This window comes from Chrysochloris asiatica, unplaced genomic scaffold (genome assembly GCF_000296735.1).
Source record: "Chrysochloris asiatica unplaced genomic scaffold, ChrAsi1.0 scaffold00054, whole genome shotgun sequence".
Taxonomy (NCBI): Eukaryota; Metazoa; Chordata; class Mammalia; order Afrosoricida; family Chrysochloridae; genus Chrysochloris; species Chrysochloris asiatica.
In genome coordinates, this window is record NW_006408572.1 from 14,764,367 (window position 1) to 14,777,622 (window position 13,256).

The window sequence follows — 13,256 nt, forward strand, 5'->3', positions numbered from 1 at the left end:
TAAGAAAGCATGTAACCTGCTGGCCTAGGGTGGCTTGCCTAACCTTTAGTGAATGTAGCTGATACAGTGAATCAGTGCTTAAATAATGTGCACTCTAGCAGAAAGATGCAAACGTGAAGGTTGTCGTATTTTCTGTAGTAGTACTCCTTTCCTTGGTGATAAAAATATTTTCATTCTGCTTCAGAAATCAGTACTGTTTCAAAGTTTTTTAGATTTTTCTAGTATCTTCGTCTTAAATATGAACAACAGAATTAGAAAATTTATATTTGGAGCATTTTGAGCAATTCTTGTGGATGTCTTTCTTTCAATTTTCCTTCTGCCTCATTATAGATCTAAGCAAAGATACTCATTTTGTTAGTAGTGCCAGGAAGCAGACAGTTTCCATGGCAACTGGCAGGCCGAGTTTACATGGAAATTTCCGGAATTAAGAGAGCTGCATTGCAGAAGGATGCATAAAGCAGTATTCATCTAGAGAGTCTCACAGTATGGACCCAGAAGAACAGTTGCAGTGGTGTACAGGGTATGTGTTATGTTTATTTTCCTGTTTAAGGACTGTTACTAGTTATTTTTGAGCTTAGGAGAGAGTAAACAGCTTGTGGCGTTTTAGTACATGTTGACTTGACAAAATCAAGAATGCTTAGGGAAAAAGAAGGAAGAAACAGTCTGGGAAAAAAGATATGTTTGATGGCTTTGGAAGGAAATGCAGATCAAGGTAAGTGTGACTCAGGTTGAAGAATGTGATAATGAAATAAAAGAATACAGACTCCCAACTTATCAGAAAATCACAAGTTCTTAGGATTGTTAGCTTTAGGGGAAAGATGTTATTTATTCATTCAAAGGAAAATTAGCATTGGCAAGTGTGAGGAATCAGGTTCTCAGATTTGTTCCGGTAGTTAGCTCTGACTTGTTGAAAAATATATAGCTATGAGAGATGCTTAAGCTATTTAATAAGGTTTTCTGCCTTTTTTAGTGAGGATCAGGGAGAGGGTATGAGATCCTGTACCCCACTTTTTTTTTTTTAGTTTGTGGGGAGTTTTCAGAATTGTATTTCAAGATTAATTTGGAAATTAAGCTTAGTATTTAGGTAGATAATTGGAGTTTCTTATCTTCCAGAGCATATTTTTAAATTTAAAAGATAAAAGATATGAAAAATCAGTAACTTATCATTTAGATCATTTAAATGATAGTGATAATTTAGATGTGTAGTCTGTGTGGTGCAAATGGGTAAGCGCGCATCTACCAATTGAAAGGTTGACTGTTCAGATCCACCCATAGGTATCTTGGAAACCCCAACAAAAGCAGGCCTGGTGATATGTGCTTTTGGACACTTTCATTCTACAATGGCAGAGTTGTGACAGAGACTGTATGCCCCACAATACTTAAAAGTGATTGTTTGGTCCTTTTAAGGAAAAATTTAGTGATTCATGGTTTTAAGTGGAGTATTAAGTGATCATACACTTAGTAGGTTAAAACAAGAGAAATGTATTCTGTAAGAGAAGTGTGAAATTAAGTTGTTGGCAGGGCCATGATTCTCCAAAGTCCTTCCTTCCTTCTGATTCTGGTGGCGTCCGGTATTCCCTGGGTTTGGGCAGTATAACTTGCGTCTCTGCCTGTGTCTTCACATGGCCTTTATCCCTGTTTTCCCATTGGTGTGTCACTGCCTCTGATGAAGATCCTCACCATTGGATTTGGATTCTACTCTAATCCAGGATGATCTTTTCTGGGCATCATACCTTCGTCACATCTGCAAAGACCCTTATTCCAAATTCGGTCACATTGTGAGGTTCTGTGTGGACTTGAACTTTGGAGGCAGGACGACTCAGCAGACTACAGGTGGTATTTAAGAACTGGGTTTTGGTTTTTAGGGCATCGTTTTGGCTGAGAGTGGCCAGCTCTTGGCAAGCATCCTTTTGGATCCCTGAAGAATGTACTCCACAGGAGACTTGGTAACTCGACAGAGGATTTAAACTTGCTTTTTAAGGACAGGGTAAGAATGGCCTTGTTGAGACCTTAAAGGAAAACCTCTGTGACAAAAGCAGGACCACCAGAGGACTTGTTGTCAAGTGCCGTTGAGTTGGTTCTGACTCCTAGTGACCCTGTACAGGGTTTCCAAGGAGCGGCTGGTGGGTTAGCAAGCAGTTCAATGTTTATGCTACAGTGTCAGTAGTGTTCAAATATTTACAAGAGAAACTGTAAGTAGTACTGAAACTACTTACAGTGAAGTGATGAGGAGCAGTGTCTAAAGTTTCACATTTCCATCTGTCCTCAACTCCCACCTCAAAATAGATGAAATGAATTTGAAATTTTAATGAAAGATTGTTGTCCCAAAATAAGAAGCAGAGATTTGAGGGATTAGGCTTGTGGCAAGATTATGGCATTGAGGAATAGATATGATTCAGAAGAAGTAGATTTAATCAGAAGGTGGTGGAAGGAGCTTTGGTGGTGCAGTAGGTTAAGCATCGGGCTGCTAACCACAGACCTGCAGTTCAAACCCACCAGCTACTCCTCAGGACAAATAAGAGGCTGTCTGCTCTTCTGTAAAGATTTACAGTCTTGGAAATGGTATATAGCAATTCACCTATGTCCTTAAGGATCTATAAGTTCACATCAGCTGGTGGTCATGGAAGTGATATAGACTAATAATGTGGAATGTGTATTTGTTAGCAAGCTTGGGACTTATTTTAGTTGGAGAGCCTTTGAGTGAGCATTATGGAAATAGATAAACTATTGGGTTAGGCAGGAGAGGTAATATGTGATACTGTACTCTTATCATATGGCCACATTCATCAACCTTAGTTAGTGGTAGTAGACAGGAGCTACCTGTGCATCTCCTGGAAGTCTCCGTTAGAATGTTAGATATAGTCTAATGTGTGAAAAATCAAGTCAGAGAGAGAGAGCTTCCATGAAAAACAGCCAACTCCTGCTTCTACCCCAGTCACACTCCTTTAAGCAAACACTTTAAATAGTTTTCATTCAGTTCTTATGACTGTCTCTAGGAAGTTGTAAATCAAGGGGTTTACCTTAAGGACAAGTGAGGATGCAAATATTAGGCTAAACGTAGCCCTAGTGTATTGCCATCGATATTAGGCTAGAGCCTCTCAAGTTATAGAACAAGGAGGGTTTCCTCTGCAGCTCCAACTTCTACACTATATCTATTCATTTCATTAGACAGCTCCAACTTCTACACTATATCTATTCATTTTGTTAGACAGAAAACCCTTTGGAGAAAACCCTTTGGTTTTTTGCCTGGGAATAAACAGTGCCAGGTGAAGTGCTCAGGGAGGGGAGCTGATTGATATCTGCTCTCTAGATAGGCTTTCCATTCATCCTCATGTTAGCCCATGCTTCACACCTGTCCTAACGCTAGCCTTTGAATCTGGAACCTCCCTAGTCAGCTGCTAGTTGCCACCTGCCATTCAAAATGAGTTGAACATGTAAACCAGAGTGCTCAGAATAGTGTATTTAAAAATGTCCAGTGAATTGCCTGTGTCTTAGCCCCTTAGGCATAAAAGCTCTGGTGACTTTAGACACTGAGAAGGTGTTGGCAATACTTGGAAATTAGTTGCTTATATCTGTATTCCCCGACTTAAAACATATTTGAGTTATGACGAACTACACTTAATAGCTGTAGGTTTGTTGTACTTACTGTGTATCTTGTTAGTAATATGTACTACATATAGTGTTGTAGCATGTAATTTGCAGATGTTATCATTCTCAGATGTTAAGCTGTATGATTTACTGTTCAAATTGTACTGTGGCCTGGTCTACAAGGAACTTGGTGTCGATATTGGGAGTCATAATGTGTAGGAAGTTAGGCAGTGTTCAACTTTAACAGCATACAATAATTGAACTGTACATGTCCATGACAGCTGTTACAGCTCTCAGCTTTTTAATATAATACATATGGCACTGCAGGTTAATGCGCTGGATTGCAAAGTAGGTTTGAATCTCAAGGTTGGCGGTTCCAACTTATCAGCCACTCCTTGGAAACTCTACAGGGTCGCTGTGAGTTGGAACTGACTCAACGGCCCTTAACAACAACAACTTGTACAGATCACCCTTGGCTCTGAATCCCATGAATATTAATATGGAAAAGTCAGCTTAGAGTTCCTGTGGCAGTAACTATTAGCTGCCACCCAGTAACCAGCCATTATCCTTCTCTTCTTCCTTCTTAGCAGGATCTTTTTCTCTTCAGGGCAACATTGCACCCAACACCAAGGCTACACTTAGGTGTACCGTATGAATGCAGAACTAAAAGGAGACGACTCAGGTGGAAGGAAGGTTCTTTTTGCTTGCCCGGTGTCCTCTGTTTTGCTGCCGGGAACATTAGTGATGGCTAGCGTTCTGGTCATGCTCAAGGCCTGTAAGAATGTTAACCAGGCACTGAGAATAATAGACCAGAAAATAAAAGGCCTCTGCTCTAGATCCAGGCGACAATGAAGCCCCTACACCAAGTCTGGGCTGCCTACTCAAAACTTCATATGGAAAGGAGACATCAGCTACAATCAGCCCTCTCTATCCACGGGATCCACATCCATGGATTCAACCAGCCACCACTCACAAATATTAAAGCAAAAAAACAATTAAGTGGTCAAAGAAATCCCTCAAAGGCTAAGAGGGAGCACAAACTGTTATTTTTATAGCATATTTACATTGCATTAGGTGGTATATATATAATCTTGATGATTTACAGTATATGGGAGAATGTGTGTAGGTTAGATGCAAATATTGCATTTTATATGGTGGTGGTGGTTATGTGCTGTGGAGTCGGTTCCGAAGGGGCTTCAAAAAGTTCATGGAAAATGAAATAAAAAAGATATAATGGAATTTCCCCATAAACTTTTTTTAAATTTTTATTGAAGGGCTGGAGAAAAATAAAACTGTCACTTAGCCTATGAGCTTGCAAATCAACTCATTTCAAGAGTGGAAGAATCCGTGGTCATTTCTGAATATCTAATTTTACACAAGTTTCTCTTTTGAATATATTCTGTCTTAAAGAAGCAGTTGTATAAAGTCTCTTCATTTCGTCACAGGACACATTCAATGTTTCAGCCACCTCTTAGTGGAGGGACAACCAACACAACACCATCTCCCCGAACAAAGAACATGGGAATGTTCCGTTTTGTGGCTTTATATGTCTCTTCATATGTTTCTTCATCAATTTCTGTAGTAGTCACAGTTTCTTCCACATCTCCCAATATCGTATTTAAATGTTGATCATAGGCATGTAACCTTCCTCGAAGCTCTCGGTCATTTCGCATTTTCACATAAATGCGCTCATCCAGGCTGAGCCGGATAAGATCCAGAGGCTCCTCTACTGCGTTGGTAGTTTGTTGCTGGTCCACGTTGTCCGCCATGTTTCCTCCCCATAAACTTTTTGAGGTCTCTCATATAAGGGAATTGAGAATCAGATAATGATGAAAGGCAAGAGGAGGGATGGTCCCTAGGCTTTGGGATTCTTCACATCTCTCGGTTCAAACTCATCAGCCGCTCCTCGGAAACCCTATACAGGGTTACTATGGGTTGGAACTGACTCGATGGCACTTAACAACAGCAACAACAACAAGGTAGGGTGAAGGAGCCCAAGTGGTGCAGAGTGAAAATGCCTGGCTGTTCACTGAAAGGTCGGCTGTTGTGACCCACCAGTTCTGGGAGGAGAAAGATGTGGCCGTCTGCTTCTGTAATGATTTACAACGTCGGAAATCTTAGGGGGCACGTCTCCCTGGGCCTGTGAGTTGGAATTGACTTGACAGTAGTAGGTTTAAGTAGAGTCACTATGAATTGGAATTGACGTGACAGTAGTAGGCTTAAGTATGATAAGAGCCTTTTAGAAATGAAGTTTTCAATTCCTGGGATTGCACATTTCATAATGCAGGTTTTCAAAGTTGAAAAGTAACTTATATTTTAGAAATGAAACTGGTTTGCAGAATTAGTTTGATCTATGAATGGAAATTCGGGTTTGTGAATCCTATTGAAACAATGTCTATTGACTAGTTAAGTTCAAGCCTTTCTTAACTAATACAGTGTTTAGAAAACTAAACAAACTGTAAAAGCCTGGAGGTCAGACTATTTTAGTAACTCAGGAGAAAACAAATTCTCCCACACATATATCAGTGCGAGTTAAAAGAAAAAAGTTAAAGCCTATTTAAAATGTGGAAAAATTACTCCCTTTCAACAGAGAGAGACTGAGAACACACAGCATTGAATCGTCAGGAAAACTGAAGATTTCCCCTGAACAGCACTGGGATTTCACTGCGGAGGACTTGAAAGACCTTGGAGAAATTGGACGAGGCGCTTATGGTTCTGTCAACAAAATGGTCCACAAACCAAGTGGGCAAATAATGGCAGTTAAAGTAGGTGATGCCCATAATTATTTTTGGTACTTGAATTCATTAGATAAAATTTGATGGTGCAGTAATGCCACTGTTGTTCCGTTCTTAACTTTCGTGGCAAATATGAGTACTTAAACTATGATTTCTCAGAGTGTTTTTTTAGGGTGTTTGAAATAGAGGTGGGGTCTTATTGGTGGTACGTTTTCTGTCTCTCTGGAACCGTGAGTGTATGAAGTGTGCATGTACACTGCACTTTCGGCATGATGCATTAACGTCTTTTAAACTTCAGGCCGTCCACTGCCAAGGTGAGTTCAGGCAGGCGTCTGCACCCTGGGAGCAGGGCAGTGCTGCACTGAGCCAGGCGGGGAGCTGGAAGAAGAGGCAGCACACTGGGTTGGGCAAGGTGCGGGGCTAGGGCTAACAGCAGTCTCACTGAAGGTTTCCTGGAAACCATACACATGCTGTTGCCACTAACCTCAACCTTACTCGGTCCTGACCGGCTCGGCTTGTCTTTATTTCATTTCATCTCCACTCAGTACTGCCCTGTTCCCTGGTTTGAACGTTGTGTTGAAATGCATACCTTGTGATTATCTTGTCACATTTTGTCCTTATTGTGAGTGACATGCCACTTAATATGTTCATTGAGAAAAAAACCATCAAGACTGGCCAGATATAGAGAGATTGGCCCACGTAGACTGTACCTTTATGTGGGCGCTTTTGATGAACTGGCAGTTTCCAGCTGGCTCCTAACTGGTCCATGTACTTTACTCATTTGTTTGTTCGGATGTCCAATGGCTATTTGCTCCGCCTCAGGTATTTTGGGAAAATTGGAAAGGGGGAACTCTTTCAAAACAAAAAATTGAAAAAATAAAAATCTAGGTATGGCTATATCTTCAGTGAGCTTAAGTTTTCTCCCTTAACAAATAATGTCCCTGTTTATCAGAATTGAGAATCAATTTGCAAAGAAAGTCTTAGTTAATCCCTTCCTGTTAAATCTCTATTTTGAGAGTTTGTTCAGGTTAAGTTATGATAAGAGGAGAGACCTTTGAGGTTTTTTTTTTTTTTTTGGCTTGGCTTGGCTTGGCTTTTGGGAGTGGATTTATGTCATATTAATATAAAATGCCATTTGTGTAAGTCTATGGTGAGCAAAATCTTCATGTAACTTTCTTACCTTCTTGCATACAACCCATAGATGGCTAAAGAGACACAGTCTAAGAAGCATCTATTGAAATAAGATGTCATTTTCCTTGCAATGTGAAATGATGTCTCTTCTTATTTGGTGGTAGGAAAACCATTTTATTTAGACTTTTATTAGTGTTGCCTTGCCCTTATGTACTATTTGTGCTTATCACCCAGTTTTAGTTGGCTCCTTCTTAAAGGGAAAGCGTTTATATTTAGCTAACGTTCTAAAATTTCCTCCCAGATACTAGGGAAAGTATTTAAAAAACAACAACAAACAAATTTTTAAGTCTGTGCTGTGTGTGCTTTATGATGTTGATCAACATCTTGATCTATTTTAGTAATACAGATAGAACTTGTTTTAGGGGTAAATAAAGAAGGTATTAATTTGGGCATAACGTTTTTGTTTTTTCTCATGACCAACTGGATATTACAGGGTATAGAACTGTAAAGTGCCCATTCAAACTCTGAAGGAATTTAAGAGGGAAACAGGGAAGTATTGCTTAGTGTTTATAAGCCCTGGTTGATATATTGTTAAAAATTCTAACTTTTAAGAAGTGCTTCTTAGACAGTCATGGGACCTGTAGATTACAGATCTATACCTGTAAGATGGTATAGTTGGTCTTTTGAGTTCTTAAGCAAGTTTAATAGTTGTTAAGTGCCGTTGAGTTGGTTCTAACTCATAGTCACCCTGAGTACGGTTTCCGAAGAGAAGCTGGTAGGTTTGAACCACCAACCTGGCAGTTAACAGTCCAGTGTGTACCCTAAAGTGGAATACCAGGAATCCAGCTTGGATGGTTGCAGGTGGCAGTATTCCTTACATTAATAAACACGTGGGTAGGGAGTTCCGTTGAATTCTCTGACTTCATGGATACTGGAAGAATAAGCATTTCAAATTTTGATAACCAATTTGATTCATGAGTGTATGCCATCTATTTCAAATTCGGAGTTAGTTTTGTTACCACTTTGACACAGACCTGAAATGTACAAATATACATAGACAGTGTAGGATTAAGGGGGACAGAGAGTTGAAATTCTAGATGTCGACAACTTGATGGCAACGGTATTTACTGAGCATCACCAGCATTTAACTCTGAGCTCAGGACTGTGCAGGTATAAGGGAGCTAAAAGACAAGGACCCAGACACTCCAGAGAGCATTCCTTTGCTGTTGGTAAAATGAAAAACTTGTTTGATGACGCTTTATACTCTATATTCTTTATACTCTGTTTTAAAAGGCACTTTGGGAAAATAAGAGTTACTTCATTAGATGTTAAGCCTATCCCAGAAGCTCAGGCAGGGCAGCCTTCAACTGTGTCACGTACCTAGAAGTTTCCTTAGCAGTTAGTGAGGAATTCTGTGCAGTAAGGATATGAGTCTTGCTGCATTGGTGGGATACAGAATCTTTATTTTGTAAATTTGGGAAAATCAGATTTCCTGTGTGTCAGAACAAGGTGCTGTCATACTGAAGTGTGTAGCAATAGTCTCTGGTTTTTCCAGTTTTGCATTAGAACTGAATTTTGAAAATTTCTGTTGGGAACATAGCATATTCGTCTATAAGGATCAGATTGGTGCGATGCTTAGGGAGCTAAATGTCAACCCTTGCTCTCCTGTCCCCTACATGACTGACATAGAACCACCTGAAGTAAGCATTTCCATATTTTGTTTATGGTATTAATCATAGGTAGAGTCTTGGTGTGGTATATAGGATAAGCACTGGACTGCTAACCACAAGGGCGGTGGTTCAAACCCACCAGCTGCTCTCTGTGTGGAACCCCTATTTGCTGTTGTTGTTGTTGTTATGTGCCATGGAGTCAGTTCTGACTCATGGTGACCCTGTACAGGGTTTCCGAGGCTGTAAATCTTTACGGGAGCAGAGAAACCTCATCTTTCTTTCGTGGAACAGCTGATAGTTTCGAACTGCTGACCTTAAGGTTTGCTGCCCGATTCGTAACCAGTACCCCTATACAGGGTTGTTATAAGTTGGAACTGACTCAAGGGCACTTAGCAACAACTATAGGTCAGATCTTTAGCAAGGAGCACACTTAATGAGCAAGTTTTTTTTTTTTTTTTTTTTAAGTGTGGTGTACAATATTGGTATTTATCGATCATAGAAACTAGAAACAGTTTCAAATTCATTATTAGAACTATAACAAGATAATCCTTTTTTAAAAAAATTTTAAACATACTTTTGAAGCTTTGCTCTAGCACTCTCTCTCTTTGCATCCTTCCTCCCCAGCCCCACCCACCAATTGAGAAGAATTCCTCCTAAGACTCTCACGTGATATGCTTGCTCTTATATCAGTTCCAGAATTTCTGCATAGGTGAGAAGATGTTTCCCAATGCCTACCTGACAAACCCTAATGTGCTGGTGTAGGATAAAAACCGAACTGCTAACCACGAGGTTGGTGGTTCAGACCCACCAACTACTATACAAGGTCACTATGAGTCAGAAATGACTCGACGGCACTGAATAACAACAACACTTCACACAAAATGTAGACCACTCTCCTTGCAGAAAGCATGTAGTCTCCTTTACCTTTGGGTTGTTCTGCTAGCTGTGGTACCATTTGGTCAGGCCATTTGGGAGTGGCTTGACACAGGAATGCAGATACTTTTGGTGCCTAAGGTAACAGCAGGTGCTTGGACAGAAGAGCTGGAGACTGCCCCGAGGCAGCAGCACACAGCCTAGCTGATGGAAACTGCCTTCTGGTGCTTAATCGAAAATGACGCTTTACCTTGGTAATTGCCAAAATATGGCGAGCTTACGCCATTTTTCCCATATCAGATTCTTTTAAACAGTGCCTGGAATAGTCTCTAAAGCCCTACATGGATTTCCTCTCTCAGTACTGAGTCCACTGGGGTCAGTGGACTTCTGAGCTTCACTGGGGCCAGGCCTCAGTTCTAGGTCAGGGACATGTTGCCTCTTTCACCTTTGAGTTCTCCTACTGGTAGCATAGTGGTTACGAATCAGGCTGTGAACCACAAGGTCAGCAGTTCGAAACTACCAGATGAGGTAATGATTTACAGCTTCAGAAACCCTGTACAGGGTTGCTGTGAGTCAGAACTGACTCCACAGCACAAAACCACCACCACCACCACCACCACCTTGCTTTTAAGTTCTCTAAGCAGTGCTGCAGGAATATGAGTCTCCTATGCTGTGGGTTAATGCGCCAGACTGTAAAGCCATTTGAACTGCAAGGTTGACGGTGCTCACCAGCTGCTCCTCAGAAATCCTATACAGGATCACTGTGGGTCGGAACTGAGGTGATGGCACTTAACAACAACTATAACCTTGCTTACACTGCCATGAGGACCTTCTGCTGAGCTATACAGAAACTTGACAAGGACTTGTCATCTGAGAATTTGGTGACCTGATCTGCCAGAATTGGTAGTCATACTCCTTCCACATTAATTTCCGTATGTCTACTTCTTACATAATATTCCCATATATTATCTGCATTTCAGAACAGAATCGTGGCATGTTGCTTAGAATCGATAGCCACATTATAGGTTTATTGAACCATGTCATTTTTTGTTTTTAAGTCTGTCTGTATCACTTTCTAAAGTCATTCCCTAAAAATCTTTACCCAATTCACTTTAAACGAAAACTCGGTACTCCATAAGCAATTACTGCCCTCCTTGTCCTTCCCTCCTGCTTTTGTTGTTGTTGTTGTTAGGTGCCATTAACTTGCTTCTGATACCGACTGTCTGCATAACAAAATGAAACACTGACTGGTTCTCCATCATCCTCACAGTTGTTATGTTTGAACCCATTGTTGCTTCTACTGTGCCCATGTTGTTGAGGGTCTTCTTTTTCGCTGACCCTCCACTTTTCCAAGCATGATGTCATTCTCCAGGAACTAGTTTAAGTTCAGAGTACAACAGACAGTGTCACCATCCTGGCTTTTAAGAAGCATTTTGACTACTTCTTCCAAGACAGATTTGTTTAATCTTGTGGCAGTCCGTGGTGCGTTCTGTATTCTTCACCAACATCATAATTCATATGCATCGATTCTTCTGTATTCTTCCTTATTCATTGCCCCACTTTCACATGCATATAAGGTGATTGAAATACCATGGCTTGGGCCAGGTGCACCTTAGCCTTCAAACTGATTTATTTGCTCTTTAACATTTTAAAGAGGTCTTTTGCTGGAGATATACTTAATATGCAGTATGTTTTCTGATTTCTTGACTGCTGCTTCCATGAGTAAGATGAGGCTTTCTCTTCCTGTAAAGTTTACAGCCTTGGAAACCCTATTCAGGATCGATTTCATGGCACACAGTAGCAGCTTCCATGAACATTAATGTATGTCAAAGCAAAATGAAGTCTTTGACAACTTCCATCTTTTCTTTGTTTATTATGATGTTATTTATTGATCCAGTTGTGAGAATTTTTCTTTTCTTTACATTGAGGTACAATACATACTGAAGACCTGTAGTCTTTGATCTTCATCAGTAAGTATTTGAAGTCCTCTTTGCTTCTAGCAAGCAAGATTGTGTCATCTGTACATCACAGGTTGTTAATGAATCTTCCTCCATCCTGATATCATGTTCATCATATAATCCAGTTTCTTGGGTTATTTGTTCAGTTAACAGGTTGAATAATAAGTATGGTCAAGGGATACAACCCTGACGCATACCTTTTCTGATTTTAAACCATGCAGTATCCCCCTTTACTCTGTCTCTTGGTCTATGTACAGGTTCCTTGTGAGCACAATAAAGTGTTCTGGAATTTCTGTGCTTCACAGTGTTATCCATAGTCTGTTATTATCTGTACAGTTAATACCTTTGCATGGTTAATAAAGCACAGGTAAACATCTTGTTGGTATTCTCAGCTTTCATGCAAGATCCTTCTAATGTCAACAGTGCTATCCCTAGTTCCACGTCCTCTTCTGAATCTAGTTTGAACTTTTGACAGCTCCCTGTTGATGTACTTCAGTAATTGTTTTTGAATTATTATCTTCAGCAAAATTTTACTTGCATGTGATACTAATGATAATTGTTCAGTGATTTTTTGCATTCTGTTGGGTCATCTCTCTTTGGAATGGGCACAGATATGGATCTCTTTTGGTCAGTTGGCCAGGTAGCTGTTTTCCAAGTTTCTTGGTATAGAAAATTGAATACCTTGTTGTTGTTGTTGTTAAGTACCATTGAGTCGGTTCTGACATATAGCGACCCTGTGTGGGGTTTCCAAGGAGCAGCTGGTGAGCTTGAACCACTGACCTTGTAGTTCAAATGACTTTGTAGTCTGGCACAGTAACTCACAGCGCCACACCAGGACTCTTGAATACCTCTCGTGCTGCATTAATTTGTTGAAACATTTCAATTTATATTCCATCGATTCTGGAGCCTTGTTTTGAAATCTTTAATGCCTTTAGTGCAGATTGAATGTCTCCCTTTAATATCATAGGTTCTTGATCATATGCTATCTCTTGAAATAACATTGATTATTTATTTTCAGTACAGTGACTCTGCATATTCCTTCTTATTTCTTTTGATGTTTCCTGCATCATTCAATACTTTGCCCATAGAATTCTTTACCCAAGATGTGAGTGTTTCTTTCGTTCTTTTATCTCAAGAAATGCTGAGCGAATTCTTCTTCCCTTTTGGATTTCTGACTGCAGGTCTTTGTACATTTCATGATAATAATTTACTTTGTCGTACTGTTGGCAGAGCTACCAGCATCACAGTAGCATACAAGCTACCACAGTACACAGGCTGACAGACGAGTGGTGGTCCTGCTC

The 13,256-nt window shown here is 40.2% G+C and overlaps 1 protein-coding gene and 1 pseudogene across 3 annotated transcripts in view; one reads left to right on the forward strand and one right to left on the reverse strand.

Annotated features, from left to right (window-relative positions):
- The window catches only part of MAP2K4 (mitogen-activated protein kinase kinase 4), a 135,027-nt gene that overhangs the window by 61,931 nt on the left and 59,840 nt on the right, over window positions 1-13,256 (forward strand). For 2 of the 3 annotated variants that reach the window (XM_006863436.1, XM_006863437.1), the window contains one exon: window positions 6,179-6,353. In XM_006863436.1, coding sequence (XP_006863498.1) covers window positions 6,179-6,353 — 175 coding nt within the window. Of the gene's footprint in view, window positions 1-472; window positions 521-6,178; window positions 6,354-13,256 lie in introns of those variants that run through there. The other variant, XM_006863438.1, reaches the window with a different exon arrangement.
- LOC102828654 lies at window positions 5,049-5,357 on the reverse strand (annotated as a pseudogene).